The 24,778-nt window shown below is 36.6% G+C and overlaps 1 protein-coding gene across 1 annotated transcript; it reads left to right on the top strand.

The window, feature by feature from the left end:
- Positions 1 to 366: 366 nt before the first annotated feature.
- Positions 367 to 8,448, top strand: tnnc1a (troponin C type 1a (slow)). The gene is made up of 6 exons (XM_058051287.2): positions 367 to 622; positions 1,687 to 1,717; positions 1,855 to 2,001; positions 5,493 to 5,607; positions 5,953 to 6,089; positions 6,865 to 8,448. The coding sequence occupies exons 1-6, from the start codon at positions 599 to 601 to the stop codon at positions 6,894 to 6,896; spliced, it is 486 nt and encodes a 161-aa protein (XP_057907270.1). The 5' UTR covers positions 367 to 598; the 3' UTR covers positions 6,897 to 8,448.
- Positions 8,449 to 24,778: the final 16,330 nt, after the last annotated feature.

Below are 24,778 nucleotides of genomic sequence, written 5' to 3'. Positions count from 1 at the left end.
CGTTTTCACTTCTCGGTATTGATCGTGTTATTGCTACCGCACGTGACTTGTCTCCTGTGGACTATGTGACCCACATATTTTCATCGTCCGCAATCACGTACAAATATCCTTCACACATGCCTCTGATCAAGCTGCCTCTCCTCCTCTCTCCTCCTCGGACCTCTGTGGTCTGCTTTGTATCGCCTCCCGGCCTCTCATATCCCCCCTACTCTCCAGAGTTTTCAATGCCTCCTGTCCAGTTCTGGAGGAATTTTGAGTGTCTCTATAGCCCCCTCCCAGAAGATTAAGCTCCACCACACTCACCCCCCCTCCTCCTCCCTTCATTCCTTTTCCAAGTATGCCCCCTAAGAGCTGCTGCATTTTTATCTGAGCCCGGTGATTGTGACGGATTGGCCGCATGACACACAGACACACATTTGTGGACGCACACCAAGGGGAGGTTGCTGTGTCTGGGGAGGGACCAGACAGCAGCAGGCTCTGGGTATAAAACCTTGCCACGATGAGGCCAGCGTCCTGCCCTGAGCTGGAGAGTACCCACTTCCTCTGTGACTGCAGGACACCGTAAAAGCAGCAGCAGCAGACCAGCCAGCCTCCGACAATGAACGACATCTACAAGGCAGCGGTACGTCCACACACGAGCCAACCAAGTGTGCTTTCTTTTGCTTTGAGCTCACTAAAACTTTTGGTTGTGAACATTTTGATGAATATGCCTTAACACTGTCATCTATTTACTTTCAGCATGGAATATTTTTATGATTGTGTTAGTCTTGAAGGGCCCCCCATCAGCAGCCGGTGTCAATCATCTCTAGATGTCGGCGCTATCAGAACCGATAGGGGGGTCACTCAGGAGGCCATCTTCATTCATGGCTGCAAATGGAACAGTCCAACTTCATATGTGCTAATTTGGGCTGGGTTGCTTGTGGTCCTCTGGTGCCAGAGAGGGGGCTTCAGGTTTAGATAACCCAACCCACCTCACCCCACCCCACCCACAGGGCTGAATTCCAGCATTATCTGAGAGCTTGCAAGTCTGTCCACCTCTGCCTGGACCGACAGCCGCCTACCTCGTCCTCTTCCGTCCCCGAGGGGAGGTGCAGCTGAGACAGTGGAACCACATAGGAATGTTTATTACGCGTGTTTGCGTGGATGCATTCTTTAACGTATATCATCCCCTTGAGACAGAAGAGGTGCGTTTAATTTATAGCGGACAGACAAAACAGACAGACAGAGAGACAGTAACTCTTACATAAGCAGCTGTCTCCTTCTCTCAATCGAGGTAGCTTTGCCAGGATTACTGTTCTATTGTTGCGCCAGAGCCACAAGCTATGCTAATTTAAAACACTGTGTATTGTGTCCTTTATCTATAGTTCCTGATCCTCCTGTTTATTTTTAACCCCGCCTTTTTACTGGCTCGCTCTTGATACGTAGATTCTGTGTTTAGTCAGGGATGGCCCCGCGTATGCGGCTAAAAATATCACCTTTTGTCGGCAGAAAAGTGATTAATGCCAAATTAGAATTAACACGGGATTCATTGAAACATTACAAACATGCACTATTTTCTGCTGATTGTAACCGTGCTTTTTGAGTTTTTGTGTTGTAAAATGACACACAAATCAGTAAATAAGAGTATATTTGCATTTGTAGCATTTTACCAAACTAGATTATTCATTATTCTGTGTCGCTTTGCAGGTTGAGCAGCTGACAGATGAGCAGAAAAATGGTATGAGCATTGTGAACCTGTTACATTAGTGCACGTGAATTCAATTTATTACAAAAATATCTGAAATCAAATGAGTTGTTTATGAATTATTATACCAATGTCTATACTATACGCTTTGTGCTGAAATATGTTGGCAGAGTTCAAGGCCGCCTTTGACATCTTCGTTCAGGATGCGGAAGATGGCTGTATCAGCACCAAGGAGCTGGGGAAGGTGATGAGGATGCTGGGCCAGAACCCCACACCGGAGGAGCTGCAGGAGATGATCGATGAAGTGGATGAAGACGGTAAAGTTAACAGTGTAGCTTCTATAGTGAGGTAGACACGTGCCAAGAAAACTACACTTCTTTATACAGGGTCAGGAAAAATGATGTGACACATTTGTAGGTTAAATAAAAGGCAAATAAAGTGAAAGTACATATAATGCCATACTGTTTCATTATGTTTTAAAAATTTATTTTTGTTTCAATGCAGATCCAGTAGCTCTAAAGTTGGTAACCCATAACAAGATTGCTTTTTTTTTTAGCTGGAACGGGATCATGTCTACCAAGATTGAAGTGCAAACCGAACATTCATTGTGTTGCAGTTACAGATTTGTTTGTTTTGATAAACGTTTCCACAATTAAAGCATGAAGCTCACCTGTCCAATTCATAGCATTATAAAGAAACAAAGCAAAATGGCATTATATGTACTTTCAAAAATAAAAACACTTTTGTGTTTCTTTACTTTATTTGCCTTTTATTTAACCTACAAATGTGTCAGATCATTTTGCCTGACCCTGTACTTCTACTTCTATCACCGATTATTAGTCAAAAAATATGCACGTTTAAGCTTTAAGTTTAAGTTTTACACATTTCATTGCTGAACTTAAGCATTTTCACGGAAACAAAATGGCTACATGAACAAAAATACATATATAAGCCATTGATAAAACCAGTAATGGGAATAACGCCATTACTTTTCAGTAACGGGTAATCTAACTAATTACTTTTACTGTCAGCACAACGGCGTTATCATTTTCGACACCCCGTTACTGCACGTTACTGATGCCGCCTAAAAATATATCACCGACTTCATAACTAATCTGCAGTGCAGTGAGAGTGTGAGAGTGTTGCAGAGTGACAAGGTAGAGGGTGAGATAACCACATAAGGAATTAGGATTGGCTAAGGTTTAGTAAGATTGCGTTTTCAGCCAATCAGAGAACTTGGGTGGGCGGGTGTTTAGAGCACACCCAAAGATATAGCATAGTAGTGAGACATGGCGAGTGAGGAGGATTTGAGTGAGAAGACAGCGTTTGCCAAATGGACGTACAGACGCTACTTAAACGTTTTTGATGTCAATGGTAAAATGTATATTATGTTCCCGAAAAAAACTTTGTCTACGTCTTGTGTGAGCAACTTAAACCCACAGAAACACATGTCAACTGCAATAAACGCAAATCTCTATCTGGGCAATAGTTACTTTTACTGGTAACTAGTAACTTTTGTAGTGGAGTAACTCAGTTAGTAACTCAGTTTTTTTTGAGAAATAACTAGTAACTAGGCGGCACGGTGGTCTAGTGGTTAGCGCACAGACCTCACAGCTAGGAGGACTAGGGTTCAATTCCCACCCTCGGGAATTTTGCATGTTCTCCCCGTGCATGCGTGGGTTTTCTCCGGGTACTCCGATTTCCTCCCACATTCCAAAAACATGCTTGGTTAATTGGTGACTCCAAATTGTCCATAGGTATGAATGTGAGTGTGAATGGTTGTTTGTCTATATGTGCCCTGTGATTGGCTGGCGACCAGTCCAGGGTGTACCCCGCCTCTCGCCCGAAGACAGCTGGGATAGGCTCCAGCACCCCCGCGAAAAGCGGTAGAAAATGAATGAATGAACTAGTAACTATAACTAACCGGAATGCATTTACAGCCCGATAACACAGCATGTGTATTATTTATGTCTTAAAGGAAAACTGCACTTTTTGGAATTTTGCCCATGAAAAATGAACACCTATAGTATTTGTTAAGTCTTGTTCTGGAAGACACAGCCATCCCAATGAAAGCGGACATTGTGTTGTCGTATTTTTGATGTTGCTGTTCTTGACGGAAGTAGCGTCCTTCCAATCAGTGCAACTAGGAAAAGGGAAAGGGTAGTGTTTTAAATCATCAAAATACAGCATGATACTATAAGTATTTCATGTTATCATCAGTGTACTTGTTAATGCATGATCACTGCATGTATATCAAACGATGCAACGTTGTTAGAGGCTTTTATAGAAAGCTTTGTCATCAAAATAGGTACCCTGCCTTGTTAGCTAGCTCATATTAACTTATGTAAGGTAATGGTTTTATTTCATTTGAACATAACAGATTACAATTGAGTGCATCACATAATCAGTTCACAGTTCCACATGTCCAAAAGGAGTAGGAAGAAGCAAAGCTTATTAAATCCTACCCCTCCATCTGGTACTTTTACAATCAGTAACTGTAATTTGTTCACTTCCTGCTTTCGTTTTTTTTTTCTTTTTGTCACGTACCGAAGTACGAGGTGATATGACTATACAATGACATAATGGGTACCATAGTAAGTGTCAATATAGTGATATACAGTAAAGTCTCGTTATATCGATATTCTCGGGAGTCGGAAAAAATACCGATATAACCGGACTATCCATATATCCGATCCTGCGCCGAACTGCATTAAAAGTGGGCGGATCTTTGATATGGCATGTAATTTTCTCCTTGAGTTCATGGATTGCGTATCTAGCATGCTTTTGTACTACAATAAATTTTGTACTACAGTAAATAAAAATAAACTTACGCTGTAGTGATTATCGGTTACCGGGACATAATTCACCCCGGAACTATCGATAGGTAAGGTGTTGCCACCCGGAGGGGTAGGCGCGAGGGACGGGTGTTTTCCGCTGTGTGTGCTGCACTCTGGTGGTGGAAGTGTGAAAAATAAAGTTGACTGGAAGCAGCCGTTCGCCGTGTTCTTTTTTGGTATTGAAATCCTTAAGCAAAGATTGATTTAAGCTGCTTTTGTATCGATATAAGCAGACCAAATTGGCTGGCGGGAGATGAAAAGGGCATCGTAGTAACCGGATTATCATAATAACCGTGTATCGTACTAACAGAGCTAATTATATCATAAAAGACTAGAAATTTGCCGGGAAATGAAAATAGTATCGTAATAAGTAGTAATTTGTTTTAACCGATATCGATATAACGAGACTTTACTGTATATAGCACATCATGACTGGTGCAATCAGTAACTGTTACATTTGTTCACTTCCTGTTTTCTCTTGTTATAATGCACAGAAAAGGGAAAGAAATGCAGGATGTGTTCAAGTTTCATATAATGATTTTGGATGACCTGATGTGCAGTTTTACCTTTAAATGGCTTATTTACTCTAACAAGTGGGTTTTGAGGTGAGTTTCTACAGAGTCCAAGGACCAGAAGGACAGTGGGAGATCATTCCAAAGATGTGGTGCCACTGCTTTAAAAGATCTATCACTTTGCGTGCTAAAAAAAAAAAGCTACAAAATACAAGAGTTTTGTGAATGCTTATCACAGTGGGTTCTGGAAGCAAATTCCCAAGATAAACAAGGGATTATTGATATATATCACATTAACTGTGGTGTTTTCTTAGCAAGCACTCACAACCAAAAGCAGAGAAAGGACAGGGAGCTCTCCAGTCCATAAGATACACACAAACAATAAAGCACAGCTGGATTGTCACTTCATGCAAAATCACTCCTGAAAATCACACAACTGTGTACTGTTTGTCTGTGCAGGGAGTGGCACAGTGGACTTTGATGAGTTCCTGGTCATGATGGTGAGATGCATGAAGGATGACAGCAAAGGAAAGTCAGAAGAGGAACTGGCGGAGTTGTTTCGCATGTTTGACAAGTGAGTTCTTGATTGTAGCAAACGGCTTCTTCTTTACTCTTCCTCACGTTGAATGGAATACAATGAGAAGCACAGGTGCACTTTCCCCGTGTGGCAGAAAGATGGAATGAAACACCACCAGACTAGTAATCAAATTTCAATGCACATGCACTGACAAGTGCCAGGAAAATCTCCATAATCCTTTTTTGGCAGCCCATAATATTTCAACAGCCTCTCCGTGTGACAGAGACACCTCTAGTGAGTGTTTTTGTCCCTTCAGTGAAGCATCACAAACACTTAGACCAGTGGAGATCAAATTAGAGGCCATGTAGTGTACATGCACATTTATGTGTTTTGACTGTGCAGGAACGCAGACGGTTACATCGATCTGGACGAACTGAAAATGATGCTAGAATCAACAGGAGAAGAAATTACTGAGGACGACATTGAGGAACTAATGAAAGACGGGGACAAGAACAACGATGGCAAAATTGATTACGACGGTGAGGAGTTTTTTTTTTTTGTCTTGTGGTAGCATCCTTCAGAATAGGAAACAGTGCAGCAGTTCTTTTCATAGGATGAGATTACTACATATTTTTACTGTGTGCATGTTAGTCGCAGAGTCAGAAGAATCTGGAAGATCTGAGTTCAAATCTCCATTGAGCATCTCTGTGTAGATTTTGCACGTTCTCCACGTGCATGGGTTTTTTTTCTCGGTACTCAAAAATTAGGTTAGTTGGCAACTTTAAGTTGTCTGTGTAAAAAGTATTATTTGCGGGTTATTGTGTGTAGCTTCTCTATAGGAGTCCACAACTCAATACAAAGGGTCGAAAAATGAGCATGATAGGTCCCATTTAAATTAAAATTATATTCAAAATCCATTGTGAATTCATTCATTTTCTACCGCTTTTTCCTCACGAAGGTCGCGGGGGTGCTGGAGCCTACCCCAGCTGTCTTTGGGCGAGAGGCGGGGTACACCCAATCACAGGGCACATATAGACAAACAACCATTCACACTCACATTCATACCTATGGACAATTTGAAGTCGCCAATTAACCTAGCATGTTTTTGGAATGTGGGAGGAAACCGGAGTACCCGGAGAAAACCCACGCATGCACGGGGAGAACATGCAAACTCCACACAGAGATGGCCGAGGGTGGAATTGAACCCTGGTCTCCTAGCTGTGAGGTCTGCGCGCTAACTGCTCGACCGCCCTAATGAAGTTATTATTGTAATTTATAGCATCTTTTTACTAAGACAACCTATTGATTCTGCAGAGTTCTTGGAGTTCATGAAAGGAGTGGAGTAATCCTGCACACCAGAACATTATTTTTGTATTCCTCCATCACATCTGGAAAACTGGAAGCTGACTTGGGATGGAGCTCCGAGCGACTTTGCAAGACCGTTTCTGTTGGATTTTTTTTCCTACCACCTCCTCTTGCATTGTTGTAAATACAATTTCTATTGATTGTATACTGAATTTGTGTAAATGTATTCCATTTGTCAGTCTTGTTTTCCCTTGGAAGTTCAGTTTACAGGTATATTTTCACCATGGGGTTGTGTAACTGTACATGTACACAAAGCAGAATCCATCCATGAGTCAACCCAGTGACTGTATAAGACCAATTACCAAGTTCAGTATATGTTGTGATGCACATTGCAAACACTTTTGTATGTTTGAGACACCCTCAGGACTTTTTATTCCCCTTGATCACCCTGGAAAGCATGCATTTTGTGATTGGAATGTGTACTCAAGAAATAAACAAGAGGCATTTGTTGGAGCCCTTATTCCTTTTGATTCACGACTTTAAACTGTTGATACTATCAGCTGAAATTGAGATATGGATTCATATTTGTATTGGGGTTTTTTTTCTGGCAGCAAAACCTATGTTCCAGTGATTTGAGGAAGATTTGAGTGATATGTCAATAGTTTTCAAGCAAGAAGAAACATCTGGAGATGAAATAGAGATCTTGCAGAAGAGTGAATTAAGCTGTATTTGTTCAAACCATCCATGCTGAAACTAGTGTGTTTGATTACCTTGGAGTTGCTTATTCTTCAATTATTGTTTTAAATCGGCTTCTTAATGGGTCTTTCTATGTTCCTTCATAGCAGTCATCAGTGAAATGTTAACTGCAATGAACACAACTCGAGGTGGGCATCCTTCTGTCTCTGTTCGTGCTTTGTCCATTGCCGTCTTCGTCTTTTGGAAAGTAAACAAACAATATATCACTATATTGACAGTTACTATGGTACCGATTATGTCATTGTATGGTCATATCACCTCGTACTTCAGTGCGTGAAGAAAGGAAAAAAAAACTTAAACTATATTAGGAAAGCAGGAAGTGAACAAATTACAGTTACTGATTGTAAAAGTACCAGATGGAGGGGTAGGATTTAATAAGCTTTGCTTCTTCCTACTCCTTGAAATAAAATATGAAATAAAACCATTACCATTACCATTACCATTACCATTACTTACAGTATCACTGGCATACTGTGAACGGCCACCGGTTTTGGCATGACTACTATTTTGATGAAAAATATACAGAATGAAGTCGACCAGCGACTTTGAGAAGCATTAGAAAAGAAAGAAAGGACAGGAAGTCCCACCCACAGCAGACATTGTTGTTCTGAATGCTGCAGACTAAGACTAAATTTAAAATGGCTACCAAAAAACAACACTGAAGAGTCCCACACGGCTCCCACACATGGAGCAATAACCGGATAAGTTTCATACTTTGTACTTTGTATTGTACTTTGTTTTTATATGGATGTTTGTGCCACATACAAATGTGCAGCTTCCAAATTAAATTAAATTTAATTGGATTCTTATTTGTGAATGAATTAAGACTAACTGGTCATAGTAGGTAGTAGAGGTTGACATGTTATTTTTGTTGACTGTTGATCATGATTTTTTTAATACGGATGTTTGTGCCATATACAAATGTGCAGCTTCCAAATTAAATTTAATTTAATTGGGTTCTTATTTGTGAATGTATTAAGACTAACCGGTCGTAGAAGGTGGTAGGTTGACATGTTATTTTTGTTGACTGTTGATCATGATTTTTTTAATATGGATGTTTGTGCCATATACAAATGTGCAGCTTCCAAATTAAATTAAATTTAATTGGATTCTTATTTGTGAATGAATTAAGACTAACCGGTCGAAGTAGGTAGTAGGTTGACATGTTATTTTTGTTGACTGTTGATTATTATTTTTTTTGGTTGAGAAAAAAAACTCACATCGCCTATTACAATGTTTGCAGTGTTATTGGTATATTGGATATTGGTAAGAAAGCCAATACTCTTATTTCTTATTTACTTTAATGGTTCTGAGAAGTTTTCTTCCTCAATCAATTCCAACATTGTTGCCCAAATCTTCCAAGTGGGTGTCACACATGCAAATAAATAATGATGACAAGAAGTTGTTTCCACCTGGGCTTTTCTGTAACACTGATCTGTCCGACTCGAATTGTGATTCATCCAAGCCACTTGTTTCCTGTGGTAGCGCTTGTCTGCGGCATGCGAGTGATTCGCATGGTCAATGTGATACTCTCTTGTTATGCAGTCTACTGAGACAGGGGCTATTTATGTCTAATCATGTTAGTGCCCATGTTAGGGGATCTGGACTGACTGACTTCATGCTGACAATCCAAAGCCTTTGTCCTTATAAAGAACTATGAAAGTGGTGCATACGAGACCACAGTGGGTCTGTGAACCGGTGGATCTCAGTCAATGAGATCTGTCAATCTGGAAATCTGATGTTTGAACTTAGTGCATCCTCTTTGAACATATATGGCGAAATATCTTAGAACATTAGTCTGCTTTGTGAAAGATCGATGTAAAAGATAGAGAGCTTGATATGATCTGATGTGATCAGCTACCTTTTTAGCTGTTAGGAATTTCAGGGGCGGGGGGTTGTCCAAACTTTTTCCCCCAAAGGTCACTTTGATGTTTTGTAAACCATCAATATCGATGTAAACCATAGTAAACCACAATATTGGCTTGTAAAATGTTTTGTAGCATATTTTTCTTTAATATTTCAACTCCATGTTACTAAAATATCATTATTTTTCTACAAAATATTATTAATTTATTCTTGTCAAACTGCAGCATTTTTCTTTTAATATTTTGACTTAATTTGTGTTACATTACAGATATCTCTATTTCTGCTGTTTTTCTCAACTATTTGAATTTCCGTCTTGGATTATTTTTTAAATGTAATTATGACTTTGTTCCCATAATATTTTGCCATTTTCAGCTACAAAATTTTCCAAAAATTATAACTTTATTTGTTATTTTGTTTTTTTATATTATAACTCTGAACAATATCATATTTTTCTCATTTTATATATTTCAACTCAATGCTACTAAAATAGCATTATTTTTATACAAATATTGTGAATTTATTCTCGTAAAACTGTAATATTTCTTTTTTTTCTTGTAATATTTTCCTTAATTCTCAAAAAATGACAGCTGTTTTCTACAATATGTTTTTTTTAATTTAATTTTCCAACTATTTCAATGTCCTTCCTTCAATATATTTTTCAGCTACTTAATAAAAAAAATACAACTTTATTTGTTTGTTTGTTTTTTAATAATATTGTGACTTGAAAAAATAACATATTTTCTAGATTACAACTTTTTGGTTAGGTTTATGGTTTTGTTCATTTCCTCTATCTATCTATCTATCATAGGTTTTGGATTTGCCAAAAGCAATGTAAACACATCACACCGCATTGCTGTCCAGCAAACTCACAGACAGAAGGTTCCTGGTTTGAATATCCAATCTCCTTGTGATGGATATGCGAAAATTTGAGGTATAAAACCAAGTGTACACTGAAGGACTGATGCAATATATGCAGTTACAGGATGCTGGCCACTTGATGTCAGCAGTCAGCTTATCAACACATTAATGCAGGACAAGGGAAATGCTTGTGTAACTGTAATATCTAATCCCATAGTGAGTATCTTCCTAACTGATAGCTGGAAACCAACTAGTTGACACAGATGATTGGTGATGTTTGGCAACAATCTGACTGATATGAATGGGATGCGATGTGTCTTTTGTGACGTTAGTGGTCCATCAACCTTGCTCCCCTGTCATCACCACTTAACCACCATTCGATCACCATTCAACTTCAATAATGACATGTTGGCAAATACTCAACATTGTATCAATTGGCTCCAATTGTATTTGAAAAGTTGCAAAGCTGGTGTGTGTGGCAGGGAAGAGGTCGAGTAGTCGTAGTGCTCTCTCCGCCATCAATGGGAGGCCGGGCAGCAGCAGAGAGGAGTGTGTGAATGAATCCGGGGTGTGGCACACACACACACTGCAAGCTCTTATGCAATCATCGCCTGATGACTCATGCTGGCTGTTATTCTCAGGCACTGCAGTTTTAGAGGCACCTTTGCTGCTCTGGATTCCAGAGACACAAAAGGTACAATGAGAACAGTATGACAAGGGGAGGGGTGACGCATTGGAGATCTGCATAGATAACAGTAATATATCTCCATTATGTAAGTGATTTCATTCATCTTTCTTCAACCAGTGCGTGTGATATTAGTGGCCAGGAGTCACTAATATAATCACCTCTATTTAAACGATTTCTTGGTTTAAAGGTCATGCAAGTTCACGCGACATAGCTGTCTAAGGCAATGCCTGTAACACTTCATTCATCATCACAAAGTGTGTCGCTGAGTGTGCCAACAATGTGATGCTTTTCCCAGCGATGTATGATTTATAGCATTATAAAAGTGGCATAACACCGATCGAGAAAGGAATACCCAGGATGGGTGTTAACCATTCATACAATCGTTGTGCCACCCACGCAGGAAGGCCTACTTTGAAGGTTCCTGTTTTTCTGGCTTCCCTTATCACATGGCCCTTCCTGGTAGACATCCAGTGGTTAAATTCTCTACTGGAAGTTAGCTCTGCCATGTTGGCTCTCATAATAATGGCAAGAAACCCCTAAAGTTACCCCTAACCTTCATCACCCAAACCTTAATTTTATGGTAATGGTAATGGTTTTATTTCATTTGAACATGCATTACACTCAAAAAAAAAATGTTTAGCCTCAACAAAAAAAATCAACGCAACAGTTTCCATTAGTCTTTCTTAGTTATGACAACTTAATTTTAAATTGCTTTGAACCAACAAACAATATTGCATTGCACGAAATAGCTTTTCCTCTTCACTCAAAGCTTATTTTAAGTAATGCTTACTGAATAATTGTTGTCATAGGGACAAGTTTTTAAGTTCGTAACTCAAAAAAATATGTTGAGTCAACAGACTTAATCGTTTTATTCAAAGTAGTTTAATTTGTTGTCTACTTAATTATAATAACAATGCACACAGCTTTTTAAATAGCAGTAACTTAATATATATATATATATATATATATATATATATATATATATATACATACACTTCATTTTTTCTTTTTGGTATTTTTTGTACTTTTGTGCAATTAGCTGCATATTTTTATTTTGAACGTGAGTGTTGCAAAAAAAAAGTAAGAAAACAATCTTACATTTCAACTGCTCCTCTGTGACAAAAGTTTGTAATTCTTATGTATGTTTGTGTGAGCAGCTCAAAATAACCACATACAAAGTCTTCATAGATATATAACAGCAAAAGACAACTCGTCCAATGTTATGGCAAGAGACAAACTGCAAAAGAATGAAAGCTGGCAAGTGAAGGAAAGAGTTTCTGACCTGACACCTTGCTGAGCTTCACAGGAGTGATTTCTTGATAAATGGGATCTCAGGCTACCCCATGTTTTAAATGAACAAAAACAGTGCTGGTGAATGCATGGCAGACGTTCCCCACCATGGCCATGACGCAACCTGTAGTGTCTTAGCAACCCAGTTTGTGTAGAAGTTTCAAATCTACAAAGTTTGCAATCACAACCCATATTTCAAAACAATGACACATTTAACAAATGTAAATCTGATTAAAGTAATTTAAGATTACATCATTGCATTTACATGATGATAAATTTCCACCTCCAGATTTAAACATGTAGACAAGATAAAGAATGTACTTACTACTTTGATTTCTCTCAGAACATCAGATCACCATTTGGGGGAAAGTCCAGCTGCACATGTGAATGAACAAAATATATTTTTTTCTGGAAAAAAATTGGCTGTGGCACTTGGGTAACAGTTGCTGTAGGTAGCAGTTACACGGCTAAACTAGCGTGTAAGAGGAAGAATACAACTAACATGTGGTAACAGTGCTATACAAGCTAGCAGTCACATGTTTAAACAAGCTAAGTTTGACTTATCTCAATGAAAGTCTACTGTGACTAATTTAAAGCCATCACTTCAGTAGAACAATTAGAAATACATTTTACTCACCATGAAATGTTGCTTCAGCCTCCTGCACTGTCTTGTCTTGTAGGAGATGGAACTTAAAATGGAAAGGTAAATGTTGACAAAAATTATGTTACCAAGCTAATTTTATTAAGTCATGGCAACTTGAATTTTGTTTTAAGCTTACCAACAATAAAATTTGAGTGTATATGACATGCTAAATTAAGTTCATGGAATAGCCAACATTATTATTTGAACATAACTTAAAAAAATAAAGTTAGCAACTGAGAAAGTTTATCTAAATCAATTAATTACATTTTTTACATTGCATTTATGTATTAAATCAAGTGGCGTCAAAAGATACTCTGAATTATTTTTTAGAGTGTAGATTACAATTGAATGCATCACATAATCAGTTCACAGTTCCAAGGAGTAGGAAGAAGCAAATCTTATTAAATCCTACCCCTCCATCTGGTACTTTTACAATCAGTAACTGTTACATTTGTTCACTTCCTGCTTTCCATAATGCAGTTTAAGGTTTTTTTGTTGTTGTTTTTTTAAATAATGCACCACGTACCGAAGTACGAGGTGATATGACCATACAATGACATAATGGGTACCATAGTAAGTGTCAATATAGTGATATATATAGCACATCATGACTGGTTCAAGACTCTTCATCCTTGTATTTAGCAAACATCAACTGCTTGTATTGTTTCTTGAATTGGCTCATTGTTGTGCATTTAACCCTAACGCTAGCCCTAAAGTCAACTTAAACCAAAACACAAACTATCTTCTAAAACACATCATATTTCCTGTCCATTATGCACTATAGTATTTCCAGGCGTATTGCGCAAAAGAGCATAATTAAAATATAGCACAGTGCAATACCTTCATTTAAGGTACCAATACACAGTTTGATTTAAAATACAAATACATATAAATACAAAAAAAAAACTAATTACGGAAAGCATAAACAAAACAAGGAAGTGGGAGATGACAAAGACAGTGGAAGGCCAGCAAATTCAACTTGAACAGACAAAATATTGTATTGTGATCCTCCGTCCCACTTCTGGTGCTCAGAACAGTGAAGTACTCTGTCTGCATAGCCTGGATATAACAGCCCACACAACAGCCAATCCCAAAGACACAGAATTTGCAAATTCCACAATAACTATTCATTGATTCAAATGAATACTGGTGATTGTTTAGCTTTGTCATTCCACTGGAGGGTTTATTTATTTTTAACATTTTCCAAAGAGAAACGGTGTGTAAAAATGCTGCAATAAATATGCCATTCAGATTATTTATAGAGACTATTACTAGTATATCATGCTTAGAGGATATCAATTATCAACACTTTAAAGTAGCATCATCAATATAAGTGTCCTAATGATTGCTTTTTAAATGAACTAAATTACTATTTTTGTCTTCATGCCAGTAAATTTGATCCCCAGACATGCTTTTTTTGGCCTCATTCAGTCATTCTGTACAAATAGAATGCGGCCTCGAGTGAAGTCAGACAGCATGGTAGTTCCCAACACTGGCTCCTGCACAGTTCCCAAGCTAAGAACACAGATGACCTTTGTGTTGTGTTGCATCTCGTGAGACATGTTACAAGCCATCTTTCATTCACTTGGCCACCGGGGCTCCATTGCAAAACACACGAGCTTGTTGCTGTGCTCTTGTGAGCTCAGTCGACTGTCAAGCGGCGGCTGGTGGAATTGGCCCCCGAATGGAGACTTCTGGTCGTAACAGATGGCCGGATCATTCTGCCACCAGTATTCCATGTGGCTCCAATTTACACGCGACCCATATTCTCTTGGCCAAAAGCAACACTTTTCTTGCACTTCTGAGGTTATACATTTCCCAGTGTAATATTTCCGAATTGTTAGTTAGGAATGTTGTTTTGACACAAATACTGTTTGTCATTTAACATTTAAACAGTGCAAAGTGGCCCAAAATTACAGCACAACTTGATTGATATCTGAAAATCATCAGATATCATATTAAATCTTATAGTATGGTGACAAAATCACACACATAGTGGAGTCTTGTACAGCTTATAAATGTGACCTTTCAGTGTCGGGAAGAATCTGACTCCTGCTCAATTTAATCCATCACACATATGGACAAGAATGAAACACTTAAAATGGCTTCAGAGAATCAACCCTCTGCTATTCGGATACAACCATAGATGACTCAATGAAAGCTATTAGCGTCATTCAGTGTAGCCACTAAGAGTATTCAAGGAACTCCATTCTTGGCTAGTATCTCTTGCAGCACACATGGAAGGTATCCTGGCCATCCAACTGTGCCATAAAGCCGAACCTATAAAGTTCCTTCTTGCAAAAATAAACACAGCACAGCGATGCATGATGTCATTCCTTCCTCGGTGACATGATGTCAACGATAGCACTCGCCAAGTAGTGAGATTGGGATTATACTCCCCTAGTATGTACATCTGTTAAAAAGGCAGTCAGTGTAAATATCCAATTATCCAAGCACTATTTCTCTAAGACTACAAAGTGATTTGGCCTTCACCAGAAATGACCTTGTGTATTCCCAAGGTTGAATAAACAGACTTCTATTCCAAGTATTGTGCAACCCAGGAAGGAGCAGCTGTGAACTTAATGTCACTCATGCAGAATGCCAAGCATGCTCTTCTAACCACAGCAGATGTGAACTAAGGGCGAGGAAAATAATCGCTTTTAATCGATGCATCGATTGCACCATTTCGTATCGGATCGCATTGATTAGAATGAAATGATTATCGTATCTTATCGCGTCATGTCGCAAGACAATTCCATTTATCATTAAAGTATTGTATCGCTGGCAGTGCATGTGATGAGATGTGTATTGAATCGTCCTCAGTGCTGAGATTCACAACCCCAGTGCGCATGCATTAATTACGCCAAAATATTTAATGTAATTAAGGACAAATCCTGTTAACGCGATCTTTTTGACAGCCTTAATATGTATATATATATATATATATATATATATATATATTTCCCCTGTTTTTTTTTTACCTGAAAATTGCATTAGTAGCAAGTTGAGAATAACAGAAAAAAACGACATACGTTTTTTTGTCAAAAATCACCAAATTCAAACACTGGCATTTTATGCCATTTCTGGGTGCTTCTCAGGCCCCTGTTGGGTGTGTGTGAGGTTTCCCCTGTTTTTTTTAACCAGAAAAGTGCATTAGAAGCAAGTTGAAAAAACTGAATGAAACGACATACGTTTTTTGTAAAAAATCACCACCTCAAACAATGGCATTTTATGCCATTTTTGGATGCTTCTGGGTCCCCTGTTGAGTGTGTGTGAGGTTTCCACTTTTATTTTTGACAGAAAAGTGCTTTAAAAGCAAGTTGAAAAAAATTAAAAAAACGACATACTAACCCCTTACGTTTTTTTCAAAAATCACCAAATTCTAAATTTGGCATTTTATGCCATTTTTGGATGCTTCTGGGTCCCCTGTTGAGTGTGTGTGAGGTTTTCACTTTTATTTTTGACAGAAAAGTGCTTTAAAAGCAAGTTGAAAAAAAATGAAAAAAACTACGTTTTTTTTCAAAAATCACCAAATTCAAAATCTGGCATTTTATGCCATTTTTGGATGCTTCTGGGTCCCCTGTTGAGTGTGTGTGAGGTTTCCACTTTTATTTTTGACAGAAAAGTGCTTTAAAAGCAAGTTGAAAAAAAATGAAAAAAACGACATACTAACCCCTTACGTTTTTTTCAAAAATCACCAAATTCAAAATCTGGCATTTTATGCCATTTTTGGATGCTTCTGGGTCCCCTGTTGAGTGTGTGTGAGGTTTCCACTTTTATTTTTGACAGAAAAGTGCTTTAAAAGCAACTTGAAAAAAATGAAAAAAAGCGACATACTAACCCCTTCCGTTTTTTTCAAAAATCACCAAATTCAAAATTTGGCATTTTATGCCATTTTTGGATGCTACTGGGTCCCCTGTTGAGTGTGTGTGAGGTTTCCACTTTTATTTTTGACAGAAAAGTGCTTTAAAAGCACGTTGAAAAAAATGAAAAAAACTACGTTTTTTTTTCAAAAATCACCAAATTCTAAATTTGGCATTTTATGCCATTTTTTGATGTTTCTGGGTCCCCTTTTGAGTGTGTGTGAGGTTTCCACTTTTATTTTTGACAGAAAAGTGCTTTAAAAGCAAGTTGAAAAAAATTTTAAAAAACTATGTTTTTTTTCAAAAATCACCAAATTCAAAATCTGGCATTTTATGCCATTTTTGGATGCTTCTGGGTCCCCTGTTGAGTGTGTGTGAGGTTTCCACTTTTATTTTTGACAGAAAAGTGCTTTAAAAGCAAGTTGAAAAAAATGAAAAAAACGACATACTAACCCCTTACGTTTTTTTCAAAGATCACCAAATTCAAAATTTGGCATTTTATGCCATTTTTGGATGCTTCTGGGTCCCCTGTTGAGTGTGTGTGAGGTTTCCACTTTTATTTTTGAAAGAAAAGTGCTTTAAAAGCAAGTTGAAAAAAATTTAAAAAACGACATACTAACCCCTTACGTTTTTTTCAAAAATCACCAAATTCAAAATCTGGCATTTTATGCCATTTTTGGATGCTTCTGGGTGCCCTGTTGAGTGTGTGTGAGGTTTCCACTTTTATTTTTGACAGAAAAGTGCTTTAAAAGCAAGTTGAAAAAAATGAAAAAAACGACATACTAACCCCTTACGTTTTTTTCAAAAATCACCAAATTCTAAATTTGGCATTTTATGCCATTTTTGGATGCTTCTGGGTCCCCTGTTGAGTGTGTGTGAGGTTTTCACTTTTATTTTTGACAGAAAAGTGTTTTAAAAGCAAGTTGAAAAAAATGAAAAAAACTACGTTTTTGTCAAAAATCACCAAATTCAAAATCTGGCATTTTATGCCATTTTTGGATGCTTCTGGGTCCCCTGTTGAGTGTGTGTGAGGTTTCCACTTTTATTTTTGACAGAAAAGTGCTTTAAAAGCAAGTTGAAAAAAATCACCAAATTCAAAATCTGGCATTTTATGCCATTTTTGGATGCTTCTGGGTCCCCTGTTGAGTGTGTGTGAGGTTTCCACTTTTATTTTTGACAGAAAAGTGCTTTAAAAGCAAGTTGAAAAAAATGAAAAAAACGACATACTAACCCCTTACGTTTTTTTCAAAAATCACCAAATTCTAAATTTGGCATTTTATGCCATTTTTGGATGCTTCTGGGTCCCCTGTTGAGTGTGTGTGAGGTTTCCACTTTTATTTTTGACAGAAAAGTGCTTTAAAAGCAAGTTGAAAAAAATGAAAAAAACTACATTTTTTTTCAAAAATCACCAAATTCAAAATTTGGCATTTTATGCCATTTTTTGATGCTTCTGGGTCCCCTGTTGAGTGTGTGGGAGGTTTCCACTTTTATTTTTGAAAGAAAAGTGCTTTAAAAGCAAGTTGAAAAAAATTAAAAAAACGACATACTAACCCCTTACGTTTTTTTTCAAAAATCACCAAATTCAAAATCTGGCATTTTATGCCATTTTTGGATGCTTCTGGGTCCCCTGTTGAGTGTGTGTGAGGTTTCCACTTTTATTTTTGACAGAAAAGTGCTTTAAAAGCAAGTTGAAAAAAATGAAAAAAACGATGTTTTTTTCAAAAATCACCAAATTCAAAATCTGGCATTTTATGCCATTTTTGGATGCTTCTGGGTCCCCAGTTGAGTGTGTGTGAGGTTTCCACTTTTATTTTTGACAGAAAAGTGCTTTAAAAGCAAGTTGAAAAAAATTTAAAAAACGACATACTAACCCCTTACGTTTTTTTCAAAAATCACCAAATTCTAAATTTGGCATTTTATGCCATTTTTGGATGTTTCTGGGTCCCCTTTTGAGTGTGTGTGAGGTTTCCACTTTTATTTTTGACAGAAAAGTGCTTTAAAAGCAAGTTGAAAAAAATTAAAAAAAACTATGTTTTTTTTCAAAAATCACCAAATTCAAAATCTGGCATTTTATGCCATTTTTGGATGCTTCTGGGTCCCCTGTTGAGTGTGTGTGAGGTTTCCACTTTTATTTTTGACAGAAAAGTGCTTTAAAAGCAAGTTGAAAAAAATGAAAAAAACGACATACTAACCCCTTACGTTTTTTTCAAAAATCACCAAATTCAAAATCTGGCATTTTATGCCATTTTTGGATGCTTCTGGGTCCCCTGTTGAGTGTGTGTGAGGTTTCCAATTTTATTTTTGACAGAAAAGTGCTTTAAAAGCAAGTTGAAAAAAATGAAAAAAACGACATACTAACCCCTTACGTTTTTTTCAAAAATCACCAAATTCAAAATCTGGCATTTTATGCCATTTTTGGATGCTTCTGGGTCCCCTGTTGAGTGTGTGTGAGGTTTCCACTTTTATTTTTGACAGAAAAGTGCTTTAAAAGCAAGTTGAAAAAAATGAAAAAAACTACGTTTTTTTTCAAAAATCACCAAATTCAAAATCTGGCATTTTATGCAATTTTTGGATGCTTTTGGGTCCCCTGTTGAGTGTGTGTGAGGTTTCCACTTTTATTTTTGACAGAAAAGTGCTTTAAAAGCAAGTTGAAAAAAATGAAAAAAACTAAGTTTTTTTTCAAAAATCACCAAATTCAAACTCTGGCATTTTATGCCATTTTTGGATGCTTCTGGGTCCCCTGTTGAGTGTGTGTGAGGTTTCCACTTTTATTTTTGACAGAAAAGTGCTTTAAAAGCAAGTTGAAAAAATGAAAAAAACGACATACTAACCCCTTACATTTTTTTTCAAAAATCACCAAATTCAAAATCTGGCATTTTATGACATTTTTGGATGCTTCTGGGTCCCCTGTTGAGTGTGTGTGAGGTTTCCACTTTTATTTTTGACAGAAAAGTGCTTTAAAAGCACGTTGAAAAAAATGAAAAAAACGACATTTTTTTCAAAAATCACCAAATTCAAAATCTGGCATTTTATGCCATTTTTGGATGCTTCTGGGTCCCCTGTTGAGTGTGTGTGAGGTTTCCACTTTTATTTTTGACAGAAAAGTGCTTTAAAAGCAAGTTGAAAAAAATTTAAAAAACGACATACTAACCCCTTACGTTTTTTTCAAAAATCCCCAAATTCTAAATTTGGCATTTTATGCCATTTTTGGATGCTTCTGGGTCCCCTGTTGAGTGTGTGTGTGAGGTTTCCACTTTTATTTTTGACAGAAAAGTGCTTTAAAAGCAAGTTGAAAAAAATGAAAAAAACTACGTTTTTTTTCAAAAATCACCAAATTCAAAATCTGGCATTTTATGCCATTTTTGGATGCTTCTGGGTCCCCTGTTGAGTGTGTGTGAGGTTTCCACTTTTATTTTTGACAGAAAAGTGCTTTAAAAGCACGTTGAAAAAAATGAAAAAAACTACATTTTTTTTCAAAAATCACCAAATTCGAAATCTGGCATTTTATGCCATTTTTGGATGCTTCTGGGTCCCCTGTTGAGTGTGTGTGAGGTTTCCACTTTTATTTTTGACAGAAAAGTGCTTTAAAAGCAAGTTGAAAAAAATCACCAAATTCAAAATCTGGCATTTTATGCCATTTTTGGATGCTTCTGGGTCCCCTGTTGAGTGTGTGTGAGGTTTCCACTTTTATTTTTGACAGAAAAGTGCTTTAAAAGCAAGTTGAAAAAAATGAAAAAAACGACATACTAACCCCTTACGTTTTTTTCAAAAATCACCAAATTCTAAATTTGGCATTTTATGCCATTTTTGGATGCTTCTGGGTCCCCTGTTGAGTGTGTGTGAGGTTTCCACTTTTATTTTTGACAGAAAAGTGCTTTAAAAGCAAGTTGAAAAAAATGAAAAAAACTACATTTTTTTTCAAAAATCACCAAATTCAAAATCTGGCATTTTATGCCATTTTTGGATGCTTCTGGGTCCCCTGTTGAGTGTGTGTGAGGTTTCCACTTTTATTTTTGACAGAAAAGTGCTTTAAAAGCAAGTTGAAAAAAATTTAAAAAACGACATACTAACCCCTTACGTTTTTTTCAAAAATCACCAAATTCTAAATTTGGCATTTTATGCCATTTTTGGATGTTTCTGGGTCCCCTTTTGAGTGTGTGTGAGGTTTCCACTTTTATTTTTGACAGAAAAGTGCTTTAAAAGCAAGTTGAAAAAAATTAAAAAAAACTATGTTTTTTTTCAAAAATCACCAAATTCAAAATCTGGCATTTTATGCCATTTTTGGATGCTTCTGGGTCCCCTGTTGAGTGTGTGTGAGGTTTCCACTTTTATTTTTGACAGAAAAGTGCTTTAAAAGCAAGTTGAAAAAAATTAAAAAAACGACATACTAACCCCTTACGTTTTTTTCAAAAATCACCAAATTCTAAATTTGGCATTTTATGCCATTTTTGGATGCTTCTGGGTCCCCTGTTGAGTGTGTGTGAGGTTTCCACTTTTATTTTGACAGAAAAGTGCTTTAAAAGCACGTTGAAAAAAATGAAAAAAACGACGTTTTTTTCAAAAATCACTAAGTTCAAAATCTGGCATTTTATGCCATTTTTGGATGCTTCTGGGTCGCCTGTTGAGTGTGTGTGAGGTTTCCACTTTTATTTTTGACAGAAAAGTGCTTTAAAAGCAAGTTGAAAAAAATTTAAAAAACGACATACTAACCCCTTACGTTTTTTTCAAAAATCACCAAATTCTAAATTTGGCATTTTATGCCATTTTTGGATGCTTCTGGGTCCCCTGTTGAGTGTGTGTGTGAGGTTTCCACTTTTATTTTTGACAGAAAAGTGCTTTAAAAGCAAGTTGAAAAAAATGAAAAAAACTACGTTTTTTTTCAAAAATCACCAAATTCAAAATCTGGCATTTTATGCCATTTTTGGATGCTTCTGGGTCCCCTGTTGAGTGTGTGTGAGGTTTCCACTTTTATTTTTGACAGAAAAGTGCTTTAAAAGCACGTTGAAAAAAATGAAAAAAACTACATTTTTTTCAAAAATCACCAAATTCGAAATCTGGCATTTTATGCCATTTTTGGATGCTTCTGGGTCCCCTGTTGAGTGTGTGTGAGGTTTCCACTTTTATTTTTGACAGAAAAGTGCTTTAAAAGCAAGTTGAAAAAAATGAAAAAAACGACATACTAACCCCTTACGTTTTTTTCAAAAATCACCAAATTCAAAATCTGGCATTTTATGCCATTTTTGGATGCTACTGGGTCCCCTGTTGAGTGTGTGTGAGGTTTCCACTTTTATTTTTGACAGAAAAGTGCTTTAAAAGCAAGTTGAAAAAAATGAAAAAAACGACATACTAACCCCTTACGTTTTTTTCAAAAATCACCAAATTCTAAATTTGGCATTTTATGCCATTTTTGGATGCTTCTGGGTCCCCTGTTGAGTGTGTGTGAGGTTTCCACTTTTATTTTTGACAGAAAAGTGCTTTAAAAGCAAGTTGAAAAAAATGAAAAAAACTATGTTTTTTTTCAAAAATCACCAAATTCAAAATCTGGCATTTTATGCCATTTTTGGATGCTTCTGGGTCCCCTGTTGAGTGTGTGTGAGGTTTCCACTTTTATTTTTGACAGAAAAGTGCTTTAAAAGGAAGTTGAAAAAAATGAAAAAAACGACATACTAACCCCTTACGTTTTTTTCAAAAATCACCAAATTCAAAATCTGGCATTTTATGCCATTTTTGGATGCTTCTGGGTCCCCTGTTGAGTGTGTGTGAGGTTTCCACTTTTATTTTTGACAGAAAAGTGCTTTAAAAGCAATTTGAAAAAAATGAAAAAACTACGTTTTTTTTCAAAAATCACCAAATTCAAAATCTGGCATTTTATGCCATTTTTGGATGCTTCTGGGTCCCCTGTTGAGTGTGTGTGAGGTTTCCAGTTTTATTTTTGACAGAAAAGTGCTTTAAAAGCAAGTTGAAAAAAATGAAAAATACGACGTACTAATTCCTTACGTTTTTTTTTTAAAAATCACCAAATTCTAAATTTGGCATTTTATGCAATTTTTGGATGCTTCTGGGTCCCCTGTTGAGTGTGTGTGAGGTTTCCACTTTTATCTTTGACAGAAAAGTGCTTTAAAAGCAAGTTGAAAAAAATGAAAAAAACGACATACTAACCCCTTACGTTTTTTTCAAAAATCACCAAATTCTAAATTTGGCATTTTATGCCACTTTTGGATGCTTCTGGGTCCCTTGTTGAGTGTGTGTGAGGTTTCCACTTTTATTTTTGACAGAAAAGTGCTTTAAAAGCAAGTTGAAAAAAATGAAAAAACTACGTTTTTTTTCAAAAATCACCAAATTCAAAATCTGGCATTTTATGCCATTTTTGGATGCTTCTGGGTCCTCTGTTGAGTGTGTGTGAGGTTTCCAGTTTTATTTTTGACAGAAAAGTGCTTTAAAAGCAAGTTGAAAAAAATGAAAAAAACGACGTACTAATTCCTTACGTTTTTTTTTAAAAATCACCAAATTCAAAATCTGGCATTTTATGCCATTTTTGGATGCTTCTGGGTCCCCTGTTGAGTGTGTGTGAGGTTTAAACTTTTATTTTTGACAGAAAAGTGCTTTAAAAGCAAGTTGAAAAAAATGAAAAAAACGACATACTTACGTTTTTTTCAAAAATCACCAAATTCAAAATCTGGCATTTTATGCCATTTTTGGATGCTTCTGGGTCCCCTGTTGAGTGTGTGTGAGGTTTCCACTTTTATTTTTGACAGAAAAGTGCTTTAAAAGCACGTTGAAAAAAATGAAAAAAACTACGTTTTTTTTTCAAAAATCACCAAATTCAAAATCTGGCATTTTATGCCATTTTTGGATGCTTCTGGGTCCCCTGTTGAGTGTGTGTGAGGTTTCCAGTTTTATTTTTGACAGAAAAGTGCTTTAAAACCAAGTTGAAAAACATTTAAAAAACGACATACTAACCCCTTACGTTTTTTTCAAAAATCACCAAATTCAAAATCTGGCATTTTATGCCATTTTTGGATGCTTCTGGGTCCCCTGTTGAGTGTGTGTGAGGTTTCCACTTTTATTTTTGACAGAAAAGTGCTTTAAAAGCAAGTTGAAAAAAATGAAAAAAACTACGTTTTTTTTCAAAAATCACCAAATTCAAAATCTGGCATTTTATGCCATTTTTGGATGCTTCTGGGTCCCCTGTTGAGTGTGTGTGAGGTTTCCAGTTTTATTTTTGACAGAAAAGTGCTTTAAAAGCAAGTTGAAAAAAATGAAAAATACGACGTACTAATTCCTTACGTTTTTTTTTAAAAATCACCAAATTCTAAATTTGGCATTTTATGCCATTTTTGGATGCTTCTGGGTCCCCTGTTGAGTGTGTGTGAGGTTTCCAGTTTTATTTTTGACAGAAAAGTGCTTTAAAAGCAAGTTGAAAAAAATGAAAAATACGACGTACTAATTCCTTACGTTTTTTTTTAAAAATCACCAAATTCTAAATTTGGCATTTTATGCAATTTTTGGATGCTTCTGGGTCCCCTGTTGAGTGTGTGTGAGGTTTCCACTTTTATTTTTGACAGAAAAGTGCTTTAAAAGCAAGTTGAAAAAAATGAAAAAAACGACTTACGTTTTTTTCAAAAATCACCAAATTCTAAATTTGGCATTTTATGCCATTTTTGGATGCTTCTGGGTCCCTTGTTGAGTGTGTGTGAGGTTTCCACTTTTATTTTTGACAGAAAAGTGCTTTAAAAGCAAGTTGAAAAAAATGAAAAAACTACGGTTTTTTTTCAAAAATCACCAAATTCAAAATCTGGCATTTTATGCCATTTTTGGATGCTTCTGGGTCCCCTGTTGAGTGTGTGTGAGGTTTCCAGTTTTATTTTTGACAGAAAAGTGCTTTAAAAGCAAGTTGAAAAAAATGAAAAAAACGACGTACTAATTCCTTACGTTTTTTTTTAAAAATCACCAAATTCA

This window comes from Doryrhamphus excisus, linkage group LG15 (assembly GCF_037039965.1).
Source record: "Doryrhamphus excisus strain RoL-2023G ecotype Guam linkage group LG15, RoL_Dexc_Guam_v1.1, whole genome shotgun sequence".
Classification (NCBI taxonomy): Eukaryota; Metazoa; Chordata; class Actinopteri; order Syngnathiformes; family Syngnathidae; genus Doryrhamphus; species Doryrhamphus excisus.
The sequence above is the reverse complement of the archived record's forward strand: the minus strand, read 5'-3'. Positions and strand labels throughout refer to the sequence as shown.